The sequence below is a fragment of the Phyllostomus discolor genome, chromosome 1 (assembly GCF_004126475.2).
Source record: "Phyllostomus discolor isolate MPI-MPIP mPhyDis1 chromosome 1, mPhyDis1.pri.v3, whole genome shotgun sequence".
Taxonomy (NCBI): Eukaryota; Metazoa; Chordata; class Mammalia; order Chiroptera; family Phyllostomidae; genus Phyllostomus; species Phyllostomus discolor.
The window spans coordinates 149,830,983-149,856,334 of record NC_040903.2 but is presented as its reverse complement, the minus strand read 5'-3'; the positions used below and the strand labels follow the sequence as shown (position 1 = coordinate 149,856,334).

The window sequence follows — 25,352 nt, the reverse complement described above, 5'->3', positions numbered from 1 at the left end:
TCATCCCCATCAATGAGGATAATGTGAAGTTGTCATAAAATTCATAAAACCATCTCTTTATATTTGTAGTAGGAACTTTTGTGGGATGTTAATTGAGGTGCTTCAGGCAACAGTGGAGCCTTTTGGTTTTATTTGATCTCATACCATTGGTGCTATGTGGCTTCCATTAATAAAAGTAACAGTGTGGTTAGGACTGAACGGAGCCTTAAAGGAAAATGGCCTTCTAGAAGTCAGTAAAATGTTTCAGTTATTGTGCTCACATCAGGAAGTTTCTTGCTAAGAAGCTCAAAGTTCTTTATATATATTAATTTGATTATCAATATTTTTACAAACTAAAACATTTAAAGATTCAGTCTAAGTTTGAGATGAGTGTAGGCAGAAAAATTTTGTGGTAGCTTTGGTTGTATGTCTACTTCCTACTGAGGAACACAACCTGAGATTGTGTTACTAATTAGCTTAAGTTATGCTTCTGTACCCCTTTGTAACTGCTTTAACAATATTGAATTTATTTAGGTTGTTAGGTTGTGAAGTGCTGAATATAAAACATAGCAAGAGCATCTGAATTTTTCAAAATGTTTGTTACTTATTAACTAAGTAGATATTTAATTGGGAAAGATTTTCTGCTACAATTCAATGATTTTGTGAATAACCTTGAATGAATTAAACATTTATATAATAAAATCTTTAATTGAATAATTAAGTTTATTGGATAGATTTCTCTTTAAATATGTATATAGTTTAAAAATTATTATGTATAATTGTATTTGTAATTAGCAGTAGAGATGAGTAATACTAATGTGAACTCGATACAACTAAGGATAAATGTGTAACTCATGTTGTTTTACTTCATAAATGCAGAGAGATACAGTGCAGTAGGCTTTTAAGTTATATGTTAACTGCTCTCCAAGCAGTAAAACCTAGATGGACTTTCAAATCCACTTTTGTTCACCCTGTTTTACTGATTGTTTCCACTTGAACTGTTACAGTGGGGTCAGATGAGCTGGATAGCTACATGTATCAAACAGTGGGTCACCATGCCATTGATTTGTATGCGGAAGCAATGGCTCTTCCCCTCTATCGCCGGACCATAAGAGGAAGGAGTGTGGATACAGGACGAATATACACCAAATGCGAAGGTGATGAGGTTGAAGACCTCTATGAGCTTTTGAAACTTGTTAAGGTATGCAGAGTGGCCAATTACATTCACTGAATTTAATGTGTAATTTAGAAAATTACATTTATTGACATATTCACTGATAAAAAATATTGTAACTGCTAGTAGCCCAACTATTCTATGAAAGGATATTTTGGGTTTTGTTTTTGTTTTTGAATTGAAAATAAAATCATTACTATGCCTTTGTATTAAATAATATTTAAAAATAAAACTTTTGATATAGTTTGGCACCGAGGATTGTCTAATGATATTTAACTAAGTTTTTTGTTTTCTTTAGCATTTTGAAGCTGATGACCTTTTTATCAAATGCTTTTTGAATACACACTGTGTACGTGATACATAGTTCTAGGAACTGGGGAATGGGACAATGAACAGATCAGACATAGTCCTGTTCTGCTGGAGCTTACTTTCCAGTGGAAAGAGATAGGCAATAAAAAGCAAGCAAGTAAATACTGTGCTTGGTGGTGAAGAGAACCAGGAAAGGGAACGGAGCAGAGTCAAGGTGATAAGCACGATGGCAAGGAGTGGCCAAGCAAGCCCTTTTCATAGGGTGAAATTTAAGTAGTTCTAAAAAAGTGAGTAACAAAACCTTGTTTAAATCTAGTAGAAGAGGTTTGAATTAAATGCTTAAGTCCCTGCATATAAGAGTTTAATGCACCTTAATATTCTTCTTAAGGATAAATTTTATCGAGTCAACTACAGTCAATTCATAAGTATATTGAATGAAATAGAGAATTTAAATTAATATTTCCTGGATGACTTAACTTTTTCTCTCGCTCTCTCTCTCTCTCTTTTTTTTTTTTTTTTACAAAGGAAAGGAAGATTTCTGTCTCTTCTTCTACCAAGGGACACTGAATTTCAATTTTTTAAACTTCATGAGCCCATGTCATATAAATTTGCTAGTCCCAAATAACTACTTCAGTGTTATACTTTAAATTTGATATGATCAAAGCTTAGTAGCAAGTAAGGGTTTTGATTTAAAAAAATGAGGTATTTAAATTCCTTTAAAGTTTTCTTGACTGAAATATTTTTTATTTCGTATGTCACAACATTTTCATTTTTATCTTTTAAAACAGGAGCTGATAGGGGAAACACTTAGAATAATTCCATAATTTACTGTTTAGTTTCTAGATAGCATAGAATACTTTTCAAAGCAAATCACGGAGATCTGGTTTCTTCCTTTGGGAAGATACATGCTAATAAAAACTACTTTGGTTATCAGACAAGGCAGAAAGCATAAGAGCAGAGCTCCACTTTTTGTCTCTTTACCTGAGGACATGCTCTTGGATTTTGGAGAGAGGGGAAGCAGGGAGAGAGAGGAAGAGAAACATCAGCGTGAGAGAGAAACGTCGATCAGTTGCCTCTCACACAGGCTCCTGTCATAGACCAAACTTGCATCCTAGGCATGTGCCCTGACCAGGGCTGGAACCCCCAGCCTTTTGGTTTATGGGATGGTGCTCCTGCCGGTTAAACCAGTGCAAGAGTCCCACTGTTAATAGTCTTCTCTTCATACAGGAACTAAGATCTTGACAGTGTGCACTTTGAGGTATGAAATAGTGTAAATTTTGCATTTTCAAAATTCATTTCTCAGCATATAAAGAAATTGAGTATTACGTTTTAGCATGAACCAGCATTACAAAATGGTGGGACTCACATGAGAAATAATTGGGTTGCTTAAAAGTCACTGATAACTGATAATTTTGGAGAAGCTTTGTAATAATAACATCCTTCTAAGAAAGGGAAAGATAATAAATTACTAAATCAGTTTAATTAAAAATTATCAGATTAGTAGTAATTAAGAAAAAATTTCCCTTTCAATCCATGCTGTCTTTGGAGAAATGGATGCTTGCCATTATCTTTTATAACAGTCAGTTATGACATATATTAATGCTAATGTTAAATCTTGACAACTTCTGCTTTGGAAGTTTGTACATGATAATTATAACTATAGTTGAAAGAGATATTATCAAGTTGTCTGGGACTAAATAGTTTCTTCTTTATCTCTGTAAGAATGTTAACTTTACTTTGGGATACTTTAAGGACATAAATATCAGAAATACATTGTTTTTATAAAAGAGATTGTATAACCAAGCTTTAATAGTTAAATCCATATATGAAACACTGGTGCAAAGATTCCAGTAGAGGTCGTACATATTCTAATGAGTAATTGAATAATTATGGGAAAAAAATGAATCTAGAAGACCTGTAACTCTTCAAGTTAATCTTCACTTGTAAGAAAAATGTCAAACTGCTTCTTTTAATCCTTTGAATATTAATGGCATATTGAAAGCATTTAGATTCATTTTAATTTTAAACATTTATTTGTAACAGATTGCAATTTTGTGACTTTCATATGTAGGTCAGTCTTTAGTTTTTATAGTTCTTCCCTCCACCCCCAAATATTAGAATTAATTTCTGCGCAGGAGATGTTCCTTTTTGTGAAGAATTTAATTGACTAACTACTGAAAAGAAGTAGGACAGGTTTGGAAGAATTTACAGAATTAAAAATTTCCTAACTTTTGTAAAAGTATGAAAACTCCTAAACTGTAATAAGCCTTCATATCTCATAGATCAGGTGATTATGACATATATACTCCAAGCTGTTTGTAACATACTTGTTTTCATATAGCTAGATTTTTATTCCTTAGAATTTTTTTTTAAGATTTTATTTATTTACTTTTAGAGAGGGAAGGGAGGGAGAAAGAGAGAGAGAAACATCAATGTGCAGTTGCTGGGGGTCATGGCCTGCAACCCAGGCATGTACCCTGACTGGGAATCGAACCTGCAACACTTTGGTTTGCAGCCCGTGCTCAATCCACTGAGCTACGCCAGCCAGGGCTAAGAATTTCTCTAATGTTAAAGTGTCACTTCAGTTCTCATCTGGAGTAATTTGGCATGTAGATAACCTATATTATTTTCTGACAATATAGTAATTTTCAAATTTTATGTGTGTTTTTAGGTCACATAAGCAATGTAGTAATTACTGGAAGATACCTGTAAACATCATATCTTTATAGAGAGCATATTTAAGGATCAGTATAGTCCACCACTGGTTTGAGCACCCCTCCTTTTTATAAGATTTTATTTATTTAATTTTAGAGAGGGGAAGGGAGGGAGAAAGAGAGGGACGAGAAACATCAGTGTGTGGCTGTCTCTCACTCGCCCTCTAGTGGGGACCTGGCCCAGAACCCAGGCATGTGCCCTGACTGGAATTCAAACCCTGGACCCTTTGGTTTGCAGGCCAGCACTCAATCTACTGAGCCACACCAACCAGGGCTGGAGCCACTTATTAATGGATCTGCTATCTTTATCTTTTTGGTTTATTACCTTATTTAAATGGAATTTATCTTTAAGAAACTTCCTTAGAAAAGGTACTTTCAAATCCTTATATTTTGAAATGTTCCTATTCTGTCCTCACATTTAATCTAAGCATTGGTCGAATTTAAAATTCTAGATTGAAAGTCATTCTTCCACAAATCAGTGATGGCATTGCTTCATGGTACTCTAGCATTTTGGTGATGAGAAGTTTGATGCTTTTTAACTGGCCCACTTTTTTCTTTCTGTTAATTTTTATGAATGCCTTTATGCTCACTGTACTAAAATGTTACCACAATGCATTGGACATCGATGGTTGCTTCCCCTGCACCCCTTCCACATTTTCTTGTTGAGTAACAGCATATCTCTGTCCTCTTTCCCTTAATGTTGGTTCAGGGATGGCATTAATCCAACTGAAAGCCAGTGACATCATGCATTCCCCTGGCCATAGTGACTGGATAAGGGATGGTTGTGTTAACCTACATTAGACCAAAATAGAATGCAGTCTAGAGTGGTGGGTGCTTGGCAGAAGATAAGCTCCTTTCTCCTATACAGAGGGCTGTGTGGATGTGAGGCCTAGAGCTGCTGTGCCCTTTTTCCCCCCTTGAGGGAAGCAAACCTCATTTCAAATATGACACAAAAAATGGCAGAGCCAATAGAACTGCATTGTCAGGATAGCTCTGAGAAATGCTCTCCCTTTATTGGTTTATAATTTGCTCCTCTTGATTTTCTCTATTCCCTTTTTCTGGTATTCTCACTATCAGATATTAGATTGCCTAGAATGAAACTTCATGTCTCTTGTCTTTTTTCACATATTTTATTTTAGCCATCATATATTTAATAGCCAATAACTTGTTTATGAATTCTCTCTCTTTTTTTAAAATAACAACCTGCATTCTCCTTCTATGGTATAACATCCCCAATATCCTTTTTGAAATATAGAGTAGAGATTTTTAAACATCTTACATTCTCTGAAATACTAATGTTTTCTTTGTGGTCTTTTTACTTTGTTCTCTTTCATATGGTAGGGTTTTCTCAAATGTCTTGGTTGCTGACTGTGAAGACTTTTGGCTTTAGAATTTTTCAGCCTCATGTCTCACATTTGTTACACCTAGAGTTCAGGATAGTGTGGCCTGGTTGGTTTCTTTCTTGGCTTCCTTTTTTTCCATGCAAACAGTAGATTATAGCTTTACTGTTGACTTATCAGTCATCATTCCTCCTTCATGTGCTTTCTGACTCATGAAATTAATTGAAATCCTTTTGTCCATCGTTGTCTTTCCTGCCCCTGGTTCTTTTTTTTTTTCTTTTGAGGTTATACCTTTGTTTTCATTTTAATGGAATCTTTTGATCCAGAATTCTGAGTTAATTTCATTCTGATGTAATTAATTTAATGTTCTTTGTTAAGTTAAATATTCAATTTCAGTCTTCCTGTTCTAATCTTTGATACCTCTCGTATTCTTTTTCTAATTAGGTATGTTGGTATTGATAATTTTGAATTACTTAATGGACACTTGTGATTAGAATACAACAGTAAGTGAACAACTGCCTTTTGGAATAGAATATTTACGACTGATAGAAAGGTTTATCATTTTACTGTATAAAACAATTACCATTTTACTTTTTGTATTGGTTAGAATTCTTTTCATTACCAGGAACATGAAGTCGTATTCATCCTGGCTTAAATAAAATGAAGATTTCTTGACAGTAACCTAAATAAGTTTTGTTTCAAGTTAACTAGATACAGAACACAAATTATATCATCAAAGTCCTACTCCTTTTCCATGTCCCTATTTCTATTTTTTTGCCTCTATTTTCTGTTGACTCTATTCTCAGTCAGGGCCCTTGTAGTTCAAAGATGGCTCCCAGTGAGACTTGAGTAGGAAAAGCTCCCTTTTTAAATATCTCAGAGGACAATTCAGTTATGTTTCATTGTCACTTAGTATCCTGACTTGTATCATCCATAAGCGCTGTCATTTTTAGGAGATGATTTCATTTGATTTGGCAGGTCTAGATCACATGACATTCTCAGAGCAAGAGCTGGAATCTCTTGGTTCTGTGGAAACAGCAGAAACCCTCTGTGGGAAGCGTGAACCTGCACATACGGAGCAGGCTGTTGCTGTTATAAGGGGGAACTGTGGCAGGGTGGCAAAGAGCACCAATTTTCCTGAAAACAAATAAGTTCCAACTGCTTACAAAATAGGGAACCATCTAGATGGTTTTTCTTTCAATATCACCCTCCCTCTCTCCTTCTCCCTCCTGCCCTCATTTCATCCCTCTCTTTCTTCCATCTTAACTACAATACTTTCAAAAATAGTTGGCCATTGGGGTCACAGTAGTAATCTTATACTGTGGGACCTGTACATTCAGTTGCTTATGATTGCTTCACCTTAATATCATGTAGACATGGTAAACTTCACAAGTTCAAAATGTGGTCATAATTTTTTTGGCACAAAATTGCTTTATTTCATGTCTTTCCTTCTTAGTTAAAAACATAGTCCTATATCCCACCACCTGAGTCTAACTCAGGCCTCACTAGTAAACTTCCACTTTTTATCAGACCCCTCCTACCCCAGCCACCACCGTCACATCTCTAGGCCATGTTGATACTATTTCTATGACTTCTGAAATCTGACCCTCTGACTTTATTCCTACTGATACTTATTAGTTTTTCACCTGTACTGTGCAAGAGTCTCTGAACTAGTCAGCGTGCACACAGTAATGCTCTATGCCTCATCTACCCCTTCTGCCACATTGATGTCAGTCGATCTGTGCACATAATTAATAGTGTACAGTGTTTTTCTATTTAGAAGCTTAAATGGAATAGGCATTATAGTGGAGTTTTTCAAAATAAGGTATCCAGTTAGATTTGGCAGTATAACCACTAAGTGTACCAAGAATAATTTCCAGCTGCAGAATATTTTCTAAAAGTGCTGAGCAGGTACTTTTTCAAATCATTTTTGGTATCTGCAAGTTAGAAAACCTGCTTATTATGATGGAAAATTACTTCGTTGATCTCTTTTCACTTTGGATCTTGGGAGGAAAAAGCTCTAGATAGTTGGGTGGCTTGAGGCAAATCCAAAGGATTTGGAGTGGGAGAAACATATAAGACGGTCTTCAGATTTGCAGAGAGGACCCAGATATAATGCTAGTGAAACAGGCATATAGCCTTGTACATATTGCACCTGGCTCATCAGCACTGCACAGCTTGCCTCAAGCCCTGTCAGTTCCCAAGATTTTGGGCATTAAACCCGGTCCCTTGGCCCAAGAAATACTTTGCTAGAATTGATTCTGGGAGATCTAGACAGGAAGAGTTGGAATTAGCACAGACCAGTGTCATTTTGACTCCCAGGTGTGGCTTTTTGAGGCTGTGCCATCTCTGGCCTTTGCAGGTAATAAAGCCAACCATGCATGAGAAAGCACATGATGGAAGGTCTGCCTAGAAATAAAATGTTGGATCATGCTTGTCATTTATTACAGTTTATAAACTTACCACAGGTCCAGAGTCTTCATCTGCAGAATCCCCTCTAAAGCCTAGAAAATGTGACTCCCTTATCCTAGCAAAACTGTCATTCTGTCTCCTCAACCTTGAACTTTTCTACTTGATAGCAATAAGTGTAAGTATATATGTACATGTACATATATACTTTCTTTTATCTTTTGCCTGATTCAGTGCCTCTATAAATTCAACAGCTTATATTTTTATTACCTTTTATTCCTTTCTTCTACAACTATAAATTTCTTTCTATCTTATCATCTGTTGTACATATTTTAAAGTATGTTCTGTACGTTTGACTTGTCTTTCAAAGTTCTTTCTTTATGCTTTTCAGTCTTTGGTGTCTATGTCCTATTGACTTTTTTTTCTGACTATGCTACCATATATTTTTTAAGAAACTGTTTGTAGATGTCTACTTCTGGAGCTGTGTTGTCTAAGACACCAGAAATTATGTGTCTGTCCTATAATCTTTCTTTCATTTCTAAATCTGTAGTTTACCTTGTCTTTGTTATATTCTCTGTTAAATGACATTAATCACCAAGAACACATTACTAAGATTTTTAAGTATAAATTACCTTTTTCATTGTTGTCTTCATATTTTTTGTTGCACAAGAGTATTGGTGGTCACATAACAATATGATAGATCTTGATCTTTTTTACATTGACTTTCCCTTTTAAATTTGGAACGTCTTCATTCTGTAAACTTGGAGTACATAAATCATAAAATAGCCATGAAAAACAATGGTACTATTAGTAACTATTTAGAATTTTTTTTTTAATTGGTAAGAGATGATGCAATAGGGGCTTGTTCTATGACATGACGATATAAGAAAAAATTGAGTGAATCCAAAGGATATATTAATTGACCTTGACTTTTACTGTTAACTGTAATATATACTACTACCATTTAGAGACTTTTCTTATGTCTTTTCTGCAAATGCTAATTGGATGCTTATAATGTATCACTACTGCAGAGTAAAAAGACGTGCCAGGCAGTCTCGGCCTTCCTAGACCCTGAGGAGACGAGAGTAGAGTCGCCATCAGAGTGTGCACTGAAGGGGCTCTGAGGACTCAGAGGAGGATTGTTGGGGGATCAGGGGAGGCCTTATGGGGGAAGTTACACTTGATATCCATGAAGGATGTGTGGATTTGGATGAAGGCAGGTGTGGAAGAATGGCTACAAGAATGTTGCAAACTAAGGGCACAGTTTAGTCAACATCACTGAAACAGGACATCAAATATATTAGGGACATAGAGTGGTTCAATTTGTCCAAGGCTCAAAATTTAAAGAGTAGTAAATTTTGTAGTAGTAGGGGAAATAAGTCTGGAAAGGTTAGTAAAAGCTAAAAAAGGAGAGTGTCTTACAATTTAGGCCAAGGATTATTAGGGTAGTGGAGAACCCTTAAGGCAGTATTTTCCAAACTCAGCTTAATGGGTCACAATGATTTTTTTTTAAAGAAAGGACTAGAATAAAATAGAAAGTATATAAATGCATAGTACATAGTGAGATAAATTATCATTTTGTGAAATGTGTATGTGTGTGTGTTTATACATATGTTATATATGCTAGGTTACTACATATATTTGTTAAACATATTGTTATGGTCAAATAAATTAAAAAGCCGCTACCTTGAGAGATTCTGCGAAAGAAATTATATAGGAAACTTCAAGATCATTAGGTTGAACCACTATAATGTGAAAAATAAACTAGGGAAGTGGAACTCTGGGAATGAGGAATTCAAATTGAAAATTGAGATACGAGGCTAGCGGAAAGATCCTAGGGCCGAAGAGGAGGAGCAGCCGTGGGAGAGATGAAGAAGAGGCATTGAAGAGGTGGGTTGGTGGGGCTTGGTGGTGGCACTTAAGTAAAAAGTGACGGGGAGTCTGTGTAAGTAAGGCACCTTGTAAACTGACAGATCCACAGCTAATTTATTTGGTTTTCACTGGGCAGTGTTGATAGTCCAAGTGAATTATGATAGCTGTATATTACAAACACAGGGTGTGGCAAAAGTAGGTTTATCGTTTTTTTGCACAGAGAAAAATACAATAATTAATAATAATACAATAATAATACGTTTTGCATACTTACTACTGTAAAGTTACTTATGCCCCACCCTGTATTGTGATTAGAAATCTTACAGGACTCTATCTTTGTTGTCCCTTTAATCTGGTGTAGGTTGGTACAGAAAATGTTTCATATCATTCTCTGTTCAGTTAATCAAGATTACCTCTGTTTTTATTTTCTTTAAAGAGTGGTATGGGGACTGACTATGGAAGTGGGGACCAGGCCCGAGTGGAGGGGAGTGAAGGGGGGAAAAACAGGACAACCGTAATAGCATAAACAATAAAATATGTTATGTATTTATTTTTAGAGAGAGGGGAAAGGAGGGAGAAAGAGAGAGGGAGTGAAACATCAATGTATGAGAGAAACATCTATCTGCTGCCCCCCAACCAGGGACCTGGCCCACAACCCAGGCCTGTGCCCTGACTGGGAATCGAACTGGAGACCTTTCACCTTGCAGGTGATGCCCAGCTAACTAAGCCATGCCTGTCAGCGCAATATTAACTCTAATAAATGTTGGTCTTAATGGTCCTTTTAATTGAACATTTAACATTTTCTTCATAGAGTTATATGGAGTACACATCAGCTAGAATATTTTATCCTATTGCTTGCCTAAATAAAACACCTAGGTAGCAAAATGAATGATAGTAGTGCATTTAACATAATAACAATACATGCAGGTGGGATTCTAATTATCGTATTAATTACATTGAAAAGCTATTTACTGCCCTGGCTGGCGTAGCTCAGTGGATTGAGTGCGGGCTGCAAACCAAAGTGTCGCAGGTTCAATTTCCCAGTCAGGGTACATGCCTGGGTTGCAGTCCATGACCTCCAGCAACCGCACATTGATGTTTCTCTCTCTCTCTTTCTCTCTCCCTTCCCTCTCTAAAAATAAATAAATAAAATCTTTTTTAAAAAAGAAAAGCTATTTACTGGTAATTAAGCAAAATATAAAGACTTTTTTTTAGTTTTATTGATCCACAATTGACATAAAGCATTGTGTAAGTATAAGATGTGCAACGTTTTGACTTGATACACTTATATATTGCAAAATGATTACCAACATGGTATTAGTTAACACCTCCATTTTGCCACTTAATTACCATTAATTTTTTATGGTGAGAACATTTAAGATATGCTCTTTTAGCAACTTTCAAGCATATAGTAACACAGTATTATTAGCTATAATCACCATGTTGTATATTAGATGCCCAGAATTTATTAATCTTAAAACTGGAAGTTTGTATCCTTTGTCCAACATTTCTTCATTTCCTCCACCCCAGGCTTCTCACCCATCACTCTACTCTCTGTTTCTTTTGAGTTTGGCTTTTATAGATTCCACATATAAATGATACAGTGCAGTGTTTGTCTTTCTGTGTCTGACCGACTTAGCACAGTGCCCTCGAGTTTCACCCAAGTTGTCACGAACATCAGGATTCCTTCTTTCTCATGGCTTAATAATAATGTTTAATTATATATACCACATCTTTATCCATCTATCCTTTTATGGATTAGGTTGTTTCCATATTTTGATTAATGTGAATAATGCTGCAGTCACCATAGGATGCAGATGTCTCTTCAAGATCCTGCTTTTATTCCTTTTGAATATATACCCAGAAGCAGGATTACTGGATCATATCCTAGTTCTATTTTCAATTTTTAAACAGTCTCCATACTGTTTTCTATAATAGCTATACCAATTTACTTTCCCATCAACAGTGCACAAGTGTTCCCTTTTCTCCACACCTTGTCCGACACTTGTTATCTATTGTGTTTTTGGTGACAGCCATTCTAACAGGTGTGAGGTGATATCTCCTTACACTTTTAATTTTCATTTCCCTGATGATTAGTGATATTGAACTTTTTTTAATGTACACTTTTTAATTTGCTTGAATTTTTTTTATTTTTTAAAAAGATTTTCTTTATTTATTTTTAGACAAAGGGGAAGGGAGGGTGAAAGGGAGAGAAACATCAATGTGTGGTTGCCTCTCAGCACATCCACTACTGGGAACCTGGCCTGCAACCCAGGCATGTCCCCTGAGTGGGAATCTATCAGGGGACCCTTAGGTTCACAGGCTGGCTCTCAATCCACTGAGCCACACCAGCCAGGGCTGAACTACTTTTCATATACCTGATGACCATTCGCATGTCTTCTTTGGAAAAATGTGTATTCCACTTATCTACCTATTTTTTAATCGTTTTCTTTTCTGTTTCTTCTTTTTTTCTTTTTGCTGTTGAGTTATGTGAGTTCTTTATATATTTTGGATATTAACCCCTTATCAGATATATGATTTGCAAGTATTTTCTCCCATTTGGTTATTTGGCTTTTCATTTTGTTGATGGTGCCATTTACTATACAGAAGCCTTTTAGTTTGATGTAGTCCCACTTATTTACAAAATATAAAGTCTTAATAGGTTCTATAGGCTTTTGGGCACCATATCAGATTAAACTGGCATTAGAACTATAAATTAATTGACTCCTTGTATTCTTTTTAGGGTCTTTTTCCAGTGTCTGACCCTCTATAATTTATTCTGCAAACTCATGCCAGGAAAGTTGTTCTAAATTGTAGATTCAGTCACTTCATCGTAAATTTCTGTTGCTTACCATTGATCCATTAGGTGCTCTGCAATATGACTTCACCCTAATCTTTCCTTTTTCCCCACTCACTATTTTCTTACATGGAACCTATTTCCACCGAGACTATTATTCCCCCTGGTCTGCCTTTGCTGCATAACACTGTATTTTAGTGAGAAATGGCCTTCCTCTCCAATTGCTTCTTTTACATGGCGTCTTCTGTTTGATGTTTTCCTTGATATGCACCCACCAAGTATTGTATCTTCCTCTCTGGAACCTTCATAAACATTGTATCTCTTCTATAGTACTTAATCTATCTTTACACACATACCTACTCGTTTTTTATTTTTGTTTTATATTGTGGGTTTTTCTTTAAATATTATAAGTACCTCAAGGAGCATAAATTGTATTTCATTCTTCTTTATTTCTTATGGGACTCCATACAACTGTTGAACTCTGAAGATATTGTATTCTGCTATCCTTCTCTGGAATATAGTCATCCCATCTGTAAAATATGGAAACATCCTCCTTATTGTTTATTTATCTGTTTTGAGAATAAATGGAAAAATATATGAGATCCTCTTTATGTTTCTAGAAAGATAGATGTTGGATAAATTAGTTTTTTCCATTTTTCTTTGCCTGCCAATTTCATGGCAATCTTAGGTCGTCTTTCCTCTTTAGTGTCTTGCTTCCAAAATAACCCAGTAAAGCTGATTAAAGTCATCTTTTTCATTGCATACAAAGTTCCATTAGTATATTATTATTAAATAGTAGCTGCAAGTTGGCATTGAGATAAGTGTAATTTCTCTTGACTTTATTAGTATGTTAATGCAGGGAAGAAAAAGAATGGTAATCGTTCAAATTGTGAAAGAGGTTTTAATGGGGGCAAATTTATATTACATATTGGATTCAATTTATCCTTCAACATTTGCTCCTGTAATTTTGGGCCCTCCCAAGTCTCTTTTTAGATTCAGTCAGACAGTTCAGCCTTCCAAGAGACATGTGGAATTAATGTTTCCCATCTAGTTTCCCACATGAGTAAACTGAGGCATCAGTTGTTTCAAAAAAGATAAGAAGTGATCTCAACAGTGAGAAAGGTTGTTATTAATAGGTACTTTCTATTAAAAATTACTTTGGCATGTTTTTAGGATTTAGCTCTTTGCTTATTTTTAAAATTGAAGCAGTATATTTCCTATTAACTCATTTGTAAAAAGCCTCAAGCAAGGACTCCCATTGCAAGTTACATAACTGAGTTTAGGGAATTTGGAATTTTGAAAGAGGATACGAAAAACTGATTTTGTCCAGAGGTAGTAGAATTGGGCTATTATGTGCAATTCTGTATGTAGGAACAATTACCTCTCAATGTCAGGAGAATTATACCACATTTATTCATAGAATCTGCAGTGCTGGGCCTTGTGGGTACTTTGTGTACTTATTTGCATACAGTGGGTGCTTAATGAGCCATTGGTAAGTTAAACTTACTGAACAAAGTTAAACCTATCTAACCTTGACAAAATCCAGCTAATATTGGCCTTGTGAATTTCTGTAAAAATCAGTTTACAAATGAGAAGAGGCCTCAACTATCTGTTAGACATTTATTCTTTCTCCTATGCAGAATTCTTTGCTGCCTACCATAGGATTACCTCTAGAGCCATTGAAATGGTCCATGGTCTGTTTTAAGAATGGTTCTCTCGTGGATTCTTTTCTACATAGTATTTTTGCAGGGAGGTGAGGAGGAGAGAGAGACTCATCATTATTTGATAAATAACCCATGGTACTCCCTTTTGAGCCTTTCACAATTTAGCTCTTTCAATAATATTTATTGGTCTCATAGTTATTTTTGTGGCTTCCTTTACCCTCATCCACTGATTTGATTGGTCATATGACCCGGACTTGGTCATAGAAAGCTAATAAGAATCAGTCTAGTGGACTTCTATGCAAGATAATGTGATACTTTAAGAGAGTATTTCTTAATCTGGAGAGGAAAGGTGTTTTGAACTCTAAAATTTTGTCCAAATTTTCTGGGGTTTATTTCATAATCTCACAGTGATTTATTTCATAATCTCACAGTGATTTATTTCATAATCTCACAGTGATCTCTTCTCTTCAAAAGTTTAAGAACCACTATTTTAACCACCAGTTGCAGGAAGCTTAGTACCCTGTGGGTATTCATGACTATCCAAGTCAGGACTCGGTTGTCCTCTGAGCCTATAACATACTGTGTGTGCTATGTCCTGTGAGGTCAGAGGGCCTTCCTGGGTTTCTAATGAGTGAAGAGGAGAGTGGCACGGAAGTAGTACCTGAGCTCAGTCCAGGATGCCATGCATCTCTCCAAAAGAACATGGAGATCTCAAAGATAATAAAGTGAAAACTTACTTAAAATTTCAGGTAAGAAGTGAAGGGGACCAAAGAAGGGGAAATAGACTTGGGCCCTGTATGTATTCTGGCTGGTTCTTAATGGGCCTTTGGATTTCATGTTGAAGGAGAGAAGGATAGGGCTACAAAAGGCATTGTTCTTGATTTCCTCAAGTGTAGCTTTCTTTTCTGGAGTTTCTTTTGCATTTAGTTACTCTTTGGGTAATTACATTATGCCTTGTTTTACACAATTATTTGTATATATAATATATCTAACTTGTTATTTTATAACCTCTTGAAAGCAGGGACTATGTGCTTTCACCTTTGAATACTTTACAGTGCCTATCATAATGCTTTGTCCATATCAGGTACTCACAATTTTTTTTTTGTATGTTGTTTTAGGGAGGCTGTTGAGAATTTTCACCATATCACACATTCAACTTTATGATGATCCAAGGGTGAAATTTCTCTCAGGACTTAGTCTTTATAATAGTTTGCCTTGCTATAAATTTTGGACAGTTTTTATTGTGTGGACACTGTAAATCATGCAGCTTACTTGGTTTTCTTTTTACATTGATTTTTAGCAAGCCTAGACCCATGTGAATTTTTTTTCAGATCTTTTTGTCTTATTGTAATAATTGCTATTGTTTATGTAGAGCTACCTGCCAGACACTGTAATATACTCTATACATTGTATTCTAATTTATCCTTACATCAACCCTGATTTATTATCCCTATTCTGCAGATAAGTAAACTGAGATACAGAGAACTTAAGTAACTTATCCAAGGTTACACAACTAGAAAGTGGTAGAACACGTACTTTCAATAACTGCGCTCTGCTGACTCTCACCATGACATTTATGTTAATTCATGCAGATATCACCATATAACAATGCATATCAGTGCATATAGGGTGGGCAAAAGTAGGCTTACAGTTGTATGTGAAACAGTTTATTCTTGAATTATTATTTATTAATTATTGTATTATTTTCCATGCAATCCATTGTAAACCTGCTTTGCACTACCCTGTGTATAAACCAATAAGGCATATGCGACTTAACAGTGAGACAGAGGGGCAGGCATGTGGTTTGATAAGGGGAGTAGAGTTACTAAGATCAAAGTAATGCATCTGTGTTTGATCTCATCTCATTTCACAGCTCTCAGAATAATTTTAGATCATTGCTACTCAAAGTGTGGTCTAGGGGCTGGTGTTGGTCCGTGAAGTGTTTATTATTGGTCCAAGGTCAGCTATTTATAGAAATTGAAACTAAGCATCAAGAAACTTCTGTAGTCATTTGAGAGTAATTTTATATGTTGAATCTAATAATAAAAATTTGGCCTTGTATTTTATATCTTTTTACAGTTTAAGTTTTGATAATTCATTTCAATTGTATTTTACAGAAATTTCAGTTTTCAGAAGTTCAGAATTTTTTTAAAGATTTATTTATTTATTTATTTTTAGAGAGTGAAGGGAAGGAGAAAGAGAGAGAGAGAGAAACATCAATGTGCGGTTGCTGGGGGTCATGGCCTGCAACCCAGGCGTGTGCCCTTACTGGGAATTGAACCTGTGACACTTTGGTTCCCAGCCCGCGCTCAATCCACTGAGCTACGCCAGCCAGGGCCCAGAATTTTTTTTTTTTAAAGTTGTTCTTGACATAGTTTGAGAAGCACTGCTCTAGGTAACAGCTTTTCAAATCTTTAAGCTATTATTTGTCTTAAAAAAAGACATTAACTGCAGCTTGAAAGTACATTCTGATTTATATCTGTTTCTGCAGATGAATTACAAATTGGTATATTTGGTTACTTTGTTAGTTTTTTGGTTCAGTGAGAACACCTAAATTGAATGAACTCTTCAGGATGGGGGAAATTTTTTATTTTTTTCTTAAAATGGGTACTTTTCTCCAGAAAAACACATTTTAATGAAGTCCTTGATCCAAGATAATGGTGTGAGGAACTTGTCAATCACTCATAGTTACAGTTTCTTTCCTTAACTTATAAAAATAGCTAAAAAAGCAATTTGTGGGTTTTTTTATATATTCAAATTGTTATCTGGAGTAATATAGAAGTAAAAAAGGCAACAACAGCAACAACAGAACATCGATGCTGCTGCTGCTTATTACAATAGGTTTCCTATTTAAGGGAAGCAAAGTTAGCTTCAGTGAGATAATATTTGCAACAATAGTTGAATTTTTTAAAGATTTTTTATTTATATTTATTTTTAGAGAGGGAAGGGAGGGAGATAGAGAGAAACATCAATTTGTGATTGCTGGGGGTTATGGCCTGCAACCCAGGAATGTACCCTGGCTGGGAATCGAACCTGGGACACTTTGGTTCCCAGCCCGCGCTCAATCCACTGAGCTACGCCAGCCAGGGCTACAACAGTTGAATTTTTAGTTTTTAGTTTTCTTTTTGGGTGGGATGAGGCATTCCTGTCTATAATATAATATGTTGTAAAGTAGTTTCATGAAAAGTTACCAACCTTAATAGGGTTTTTGATTGTCCATACAATCACTGTCTCCTGTTTACAATAATCTTTTGGTGACCCTCTAGCAGGGGTGTCCAACCCTCATGCAGCTCAGGACAGCTATGAATGTGGCGCAGCACAAAATTGTACATTTACTTAAAACATTATTATGAGTTTTTTGTGTGATTATGTGTGACAATGTATTTAATATGTGGCCCAAGACAGCTCCTCTTTTTCCAGTGTGGCTCAAAAAATGCCAAAAGGTTGGACACCCCTGGTAGGTATCATTTGATAAGGAATCCCTAGCTATTTTTTGGATGTTTAAAAGCTGGCTTCCAAATAAAGAAATGGGATATGGATATAAGAGGCATTTCAAAGAGAAATGCAAAAAAATGCAAAAAAATGTTCAAACTCACTAACTCAAAATTGTAGCTATCACTTTGGCAGGATTTAGAAATGCTGTTGGTGTTGAAAAAATGGGTACCCCTATGTGCTGCCTGCAGCCCCGCAAAGTGGTTCAGCCTTTCCGAGGGTAATTTCGCAGAACTCATCAAGACACAAAAATACACTCTCTCTTTACCAAGCTGTTCCACTTCGGGGAATTTATTCTGAGGAAAAAAACTAAAGATGTACTCACAGATTTAGAAATGACTGGCTAACTATGGTGTGTTTATACAATGGCATACTGTATAACATCAAAATTGAAGTTGCAGAAATACATCTGTATATATTATTAAGAGAAGGAAATAGATTACCAAAACCCTCTATGGTATAATACATTTTTGTAAATGTATTTGTGTAAATATGTGTGTAGAAAATGTCTTAAGGATATATATTAAGTCTGTTTGTGGAAAGTATTTAGTGTTTAGATAATTTTTGCACGTTTGACTTTTTAAACTTTTATGTTGTAGCAAGCATTCATTGATTGCTTTTGAAACCTCTTTGTTGAGTGTTTGGACTCCATTTTAACCTGCACGGAAAGGTACAGGAGGAAGGGAAACCTGATCATCAACAGGATGTCGCCATTCCCTAGGTCTTTTTCTAAAGCTGCACCAGGAGCCTGTTTTTCTTTTGGAGCTGGCTCTTGAAAGCTGTGTTTGAGTTTTTCTTCTTCTGCTGCTTCTTTTTTTTTTGGTCTGTGATAAATGCCTATCATTTTCTAAACAAGAAAGCCAATGTCCCAGTTAGGTGTGGGGAGCTCTTTTCATTCACTAGCAGCCCTGTTGTGTTAATACTGAATAAGCAGAGACAGCCTGACTGGTGGTGAAAGATGGGAAGCCAGCCTCAGGGCTTTTTCTGGTCAGTCCTAAACCTCTGATTGCCACGTTTTCCTAATTTCCCATTTCCAGGGCATCACTAACGTGACCTTGCTTGCTGAATATGATGCTCTGACTTTTCAAGATTTTCACATGCATTTGGAAGGGCGGTGGGGCGACTGTTTACAGGACTCCAAATGAACTGTGCACTCACAGCAAGTTTGATAAACACACATTTCCTCCTTTTATCAGTGAGATTGCAGAATGTGAAGTATGAGTTTCCAGTTTTACTCATTCCCCTCAACCCTTTTCCTGTTTGAAAACTTCGACATGCTAATTGGATTCTGATCTGTCCCTGTTTTTTATTCTGCTTATGGGTTCTTGATGACTTATTCCAATACTTACCTAAGCAAGGTTTGTTAGTCCTTCAGAAATAAACTTCGCATGTATTCAACTTAAAGGAGATTCATCCCAAAGAATGTAATGTGAGCACTAATTAACAGTAATGACTGCTAATCACTTTGCTTTTTATACTCCTTTAGGAGCACTGCTATTATCCAATGTAGTTAAGTAAAATGCTTGTGTGTGAATCAACAATGCTGAATCCTTTTAGCAGCTATTGCTCACAATCAAGCTTTGAATAAATTAGAGTTAACTAAAATTGATTTTAATATACTGTGTTTCTTTTTATAATAGTAAACTAAAATATGTAGTTAAATATCCTGAATATTAAAAAGCTGTTACCTCTTTTTTGCAATCATCCTTATGGTAGATGAAAAGCAGTATTGCAAGTAAATTTTCTCAGAGTTCAAGACATTTGCTCTTAGATTTCTTTGAAATTTCATGTGACATACTCTTCATAGTCATAGCAGCACTTTGATTTGGTTCTAAGTATTTTATCAGATCAGTGAAAAGCAGTAGGCTTATATTTTCATATTTGTGCCCTTACTTCCTATAGGATCTTACAGCTTCTTTAAATTATATAGCCCATTTATATAAACTTGGTTCATAAGATTGTGCATTCATTGTCCATTAAAAAGAGTTGTTTTGTTATGTTAAGTGTATTATTAGACTATTATAAAAGCTTTCTGTTTATTTACCAACATTCAACATACCTATTGATACAAACTGCCTTGCCTCCGGAGTAGACTAAGCAAAACTCATAAATTAATAATTTAATTGACTGATATTCAAGTAGCATTTTGGTTAAGTTAATAAGTGAAAGCCTTCAAGTCAGTACTGGCCACTTTAACAATGCTTTACTTTTGACTTTTATTGGCTGAAAATAACTTGTTAAACTGGTGCTTTTGTAATAAAATGAAATCTATATACCATCTGAAACCCCTTCTCCTCTTTTTGATTTATGGCTAGATTGACATATTATTGACAAATTATAACACTTCCACAGTTCTGCACTTTGATTTCAGAGGTGTTAATCTCTCTGGAAACTTGAGAGTGACAAAACAGAGTTGTATACAGTTTTTCTAGGGAATTTGGGATTCTTTACTAGAGGCCTTCGTTTTTTGATGGTACCTGTATTAATGTGGATTTATCTAACTTGTGATACGGCATTATGAGTTGATGTGCATTAGTGGAGTATCCTGCTTTCTCATTTTATGTCTTATCTCTAGTGGTCTGGTCATGTTGTGGTTTAGCAATTCAGGACATTGTTTTTAAACTACCAGAATACAGTCATTTGATTTCCCTTTTCCTCTTGTATTATTTGTAGCATCAAAACTTTAAATTTTGATGAATAAATAAGTAGGAAAAAATAAGTGGTAATTGTTTAATAGGAAGCCTTATATTTTATATACTACCCTTATTATAATACATTGAAGTCATACTTGTATGTTTTACAAGATCTTTGGCATTGTACTTAATTTAATTTAGTTTCAAAGAATTGTGACAGGAATTCCGTGAGACAACAGAAAATACGTGGAAGCTTAATTGAATGCCATCCATATGTAATTTAAGCTTCATGAGTATCGTTGTATGCAACTTACTTATTTTATAGTCCAGTACTATTGCACAATAGCACAAAATGCGTGCTTTTGAGGCAACACTTGCTTTTTCTATTTTGTTTTGAGTTTGAATTTTTATGTATAATAAAATTATGTTTAAAAAAGGTGAGGATTTCAGTTTGATCCTTTTTTTGTGTTTTTTTTCCTCTGTACTGTGTTTACTTTCATGTGAGAGTGATTGATCTGTAGCTGTCATTTTACCCAAACAGGGGACAAATGGAATTGGCCTTTTAGACAAAAGTATGCAAACAGACTGCATTCTTTCTGTTGATAGAATTATGGAAGGACTGCATGAGGTGCCACATTCATTTTACTATTGATTGTGGAGAGGATTCTGCACTGGGGTGCTGTTTCCATTGGATAAGGAGGTGCTATGATTAGTTACCTTTCTCATGAAAGCACTACAAAGGGAAATGCAAAATGTGTGCAGCCCAGTGTTCTCAATTTGACAGTTGTTTTTGTTAAGTTTTTTTTTGCCCCATTGAAGTCTAGCCTATTTTAGAAAAACATACATTTTGGTTTTTTCCCTTATATTAGGCTTAGTAGATTTCCATGCATTTGACCCTGTAAAGAAATTATGCATTACAGTTTTCCTAGGCTTCTATTGTAAAGCTTCAAAGCTGATGCAACAGTGCCCTCTATAGTCTTTTAGTGAACAGTAGATCAATGCAGACGATTTGGAATATTCAGGTAAGAAGCCGGATATTTAAATTTAATTTTTGCTCAGACAAGAGACTCCTTTTTCCTAAGTAGACATTCTTGTTTTTCACTGGTGGCTTTACTTTAAACAAAGGGAACAAAAGACCATTCTGAGTTTTCATTTAGAATTATTGGCTACCTCTTGTTGTTACCCAGTGGTAAATCTCAAGTTTTATCAGACATTCATCAGAGTAACTTGAGATAGAAGGAATCTTACAAGCTGTACTGTCTCTTCATGAAATATCTTTTTGAAGTTGAGTTCCAATAGGAGTATTTAAAAAAAAATAATTTAGTTCCTTTGTACTCATTTCTTCTATTTAATTAGAACCTGAGTGGGTTCCCTAGAAGTTAACTTTTACTTGTTCCTGAATTGTGTAACCCAGACTTTATACATGACATTATTTAAATTCAAACCAGGGGAGTTACACAGTGACTAGAGGATTTGTCATTCATTAGCATTGACTTACACTTTACATATTCCTTCCTTTCTTTTTTGGTTACCTATTTAATTGTATATGTTGATAGTTAAATTTCTTAAATTTTTCATTATAAAATACAACTTTATGTGAAGTTATTAGATGATAATAAAATCAGGTATCGTGTTTAGCTATGGTTAGAGGAGAAAAATTCTTTAAGATAAGTTTATTTTGTTTCTAAAAATATTTTAGTAAAAAGAGCATGAGCCCAAAATCCTAGCTTCTCCATGTATTCACTATGTAATAATGAACACAATTCTTAATTTCATCTGTGAAATGGGGGCTAAAAATAGCTCATCTTTGGGGGTTTTCCTAAGGGATTACAAATAATGTTTATTAATTAGCCAAGTCATTATATATGCTCAATGGCAACTGTATTCCAAAAACCATAATGTAAAGGTAAACAGCATTGTTTTCTATGGGAAATTTTTAATATAAATCTAGAACACACTTAATGAACTTTAGATTTTTAAAAAATTCTTATATCATACCTTTTGATGATGTATGTAAATCTGGAAACTGGCGTGGCATTCCTTGGTGATGTGGACTGACGAGATGAGATGTGCATTAGCTTTCAATTCTCTGTAGACCTCATTCCCAAACTTCTTAAATGGGCCATGTTTATAAATTTAACGTTAGTAGACATTTACCCACAAACCAATATTTGGCAACATGTGAGAAATGATAGTAAATAAAACTAAAAAAAAAAGGATTCTTTTATTTTTTTTTCCCTTAGTGTATCTGGGAACACATAGGATACTTTTCATTTACCAGGGTTCTTAATAGTAATTTAGAGCCCTTATTCATATTTGCTAGGTAAGTGGACTTGCTTTCTCCACCCAACTACAAAAAGACTGGTGATTAAAAATACATCAAAGTAGAACTTTTCAGCCAGAAGTGGAGATGGGGGCCTAATATGCCTTCCCTTCAAAGGAACAAAAGTTTAAAAACCTCTTGATACTGTATCATAAATGTATGCATGTATAGACACACACATACACACACACACACACACACCTTTTGTTTTGTGCAAGGGCTTTGTTGTACCTTGGTTTAGATTCAGAGCACCTAATTCTGTACCTGGCACATAAGTGCTCATTTAATGCATGCTAAAATCAAATTTTTTTGAACACCAGGCTTCCTCTTATTGATACATAAGATTTGAGATACCATATATTACAATGTATAGTTAATATGACAATTTAATATTGCAGTAATTATTTCTCCATGAACCATTTAAAATATACACTTCCAGTGTCAGCCAGATTGTTGTAACTACAAATAATGGGAAATGAAGAAAAATTCAGAACTTGTCTTCAAGATGATTAAATGCTGTCGTATTATACCATAATGGATTTAGCTAAAGATTCAGACATTTCAAATGATGTGATGATAAAAATAATCTTGAGCAGAGAGCTTCTGAATTGAATTTTCTCAACATTCAGTAAAGCACTGTTTGTCTTGCAAGGTTTGTTTGTGCTTCATATTGATTTTGAATAACTTTGAATTTAATATTATAATAAACCACATATTGTTTTTAGTGTGTCACTTAGATTAAAATTGAGAACTGCAAAAGTATATTTTATTTTTATAAAGAAAGAACCAATGTTTTAAGCTGATATATTGAAAATAAACAAGCTCTTAGTAAACCAAATGTGGTAGTTCTTTTTAAAATAATGACCAGTTGCAATAAGAAACACATTTAAGATTAAATTTTGGTTTACAAGACTGACAGGATGCTGTCTACTAAAAAAAAATGAATAAGGTATTTTTTCTTTGCAATGAAAGTATCAAATTAAGAATCTGCTTAATTAAAATAATGATAAATGTAGATTACATTACTGAAGACATTGAAATACAGCTGCTCTGCCTAGTGAGAGCCTGCATAATTTACCAAGACTGTATGAAGAAGCAATGGAGCAGCTACTGCAGACTGTTCGAGGAAATGTCCTGTTTATTCTACATACATTTCGTTTTTTAATTAAAATGTCAGTGATAATTTTATAGCAGTCCTCAGAAAAAAATCCTTCTTTGAATTTCTTCAAGGTAGTAGAATAGAAGATGAGATCATTACTGCAGCTGAATGGAACAGATTAAACCTGAGGAAAAAAATAGCATATTTTAATTTTTTATTAATTCAGTTTTCTTAATTATGAGTTTGTATTGAAGTATGTGATAATATATATAATTTTTACACGAGTTTTCCATAAAAGAAATGTGGTAAAATCTTTGAATATATATTTTATTAAAAATCTTTTGGAGTCACAAGCAAGATTTAAGTTGAGCCATAAATAGTATTGCTTACAAATAAAGATGTAGGTATGTATACTGTGAAATTCTCAAGGTGGGGCAGACAACTCTGGGTAGATCAGGGTTAGCTGGGTGGTGTTTCCTGCTCAGCTCCATGACTGGGCTGTGGTGGAGGATAATATCTTGCCTGTGACAGTGTCTAGGGATTCGAAAGACTTGAGAAACCCGTCACACTGTATTATTTTCATCTTTACTTTAAGGAAGACTAGTGATATTTGCACAGTTGCATATATTTAAGAAAACCAATATTGTGTGTAGCAAGAAATGTTGGTGGGTTCTATTTATTTCATTTATTTATTTAGACTTTGAAGGATAGGTGAGGACTCTGGAGTCAGACTTATCTGTGTTCTAGGCACTACCACATGCTAGCTGCATCACCTTGGTTTAGTTAACTTCTTCACACTTTAGCTTTCACATTTGTAAATTTGGGCTAGCCATAGCGCCTACATCACACAGTTATCATGAGCATATAATGGCATAATCCATGTAAAATCATAATAAAGGAAGCTTCAATAAATGTTAGTTATTATTATTATTAGTCACTAGATGTAACATTTTTCTTGCGTTGGAGCAATATAGCATTGCTCATACTTAACTAAATAAGATCATCGTTAATCGTCATGGTTTGTTGGTCTAGTTCTAGAGAAATTACCCATGACCTTCTGTGTCTTAAGGTATAGTGTGTTCGAAATTCTGCTCCTCCTTATTTTGTCTCTTTTCACAGTGCTTCATGTGTCAATATTAGTTTCTTTGGCATTGATGAGTATGATGTCAAAGTTTGTGCATTTCAATATGTCTGTTCCAGATTTTGCCCTAGCTTGATAGCAGAATTAATTGAATATTTTACAAGGTTCAGTTTTTCTAAAGAGACTTTTAAGTGCCCACTTACAAAAAACTTAACTATGAAAGCTTTACAGGCAGAAAATGCACACATCATTAAGAATTTGAAAAGTTTATATGAGAAAACAATACGAGGACAAACTTCAGATGATTTTATTTATGTTCTTTTTTGGAGCTTCAAAAATGGTAAGTGCAAGAGACACAAAAATAAGAAGTCACACACTATATGATCATTATTCATAAGGTTTACACATGCGGTGTGAGTTGTAGCAAGTTAACATAACTTTTTTCCCACATAATTTGTTTCAGGCT

At 34.9% G+C, this 25,352-nt stretch overlaps 1 protein-coding gene across 4 annotated transcripts in view; it reads left to right on the top strand.

The window, feature by feature from the left end:
• The window catches only part of DPH6 (diphthamine biosynthesis 6), a 185,785-nt gene that overhangs the window by 6,571 nt on the left and 153,862 nt on the right, over positions 1 to 25,352 (top strand). For all 4 annotated transcript variants that reach the window (XM_036031478.1, XM_036031489.1, XM_036031494.1 and 1 more), the window contains exon 3: positions 987 to 1,180. In XM_036031478.1, coding sequence (XP_035887371.1) covers positions 987 to 1,180 — 194 coding nt within the window. The remainder of the gene's footprint in view (positions 1 to 986; positions 1,181 to 25,352) is intronic.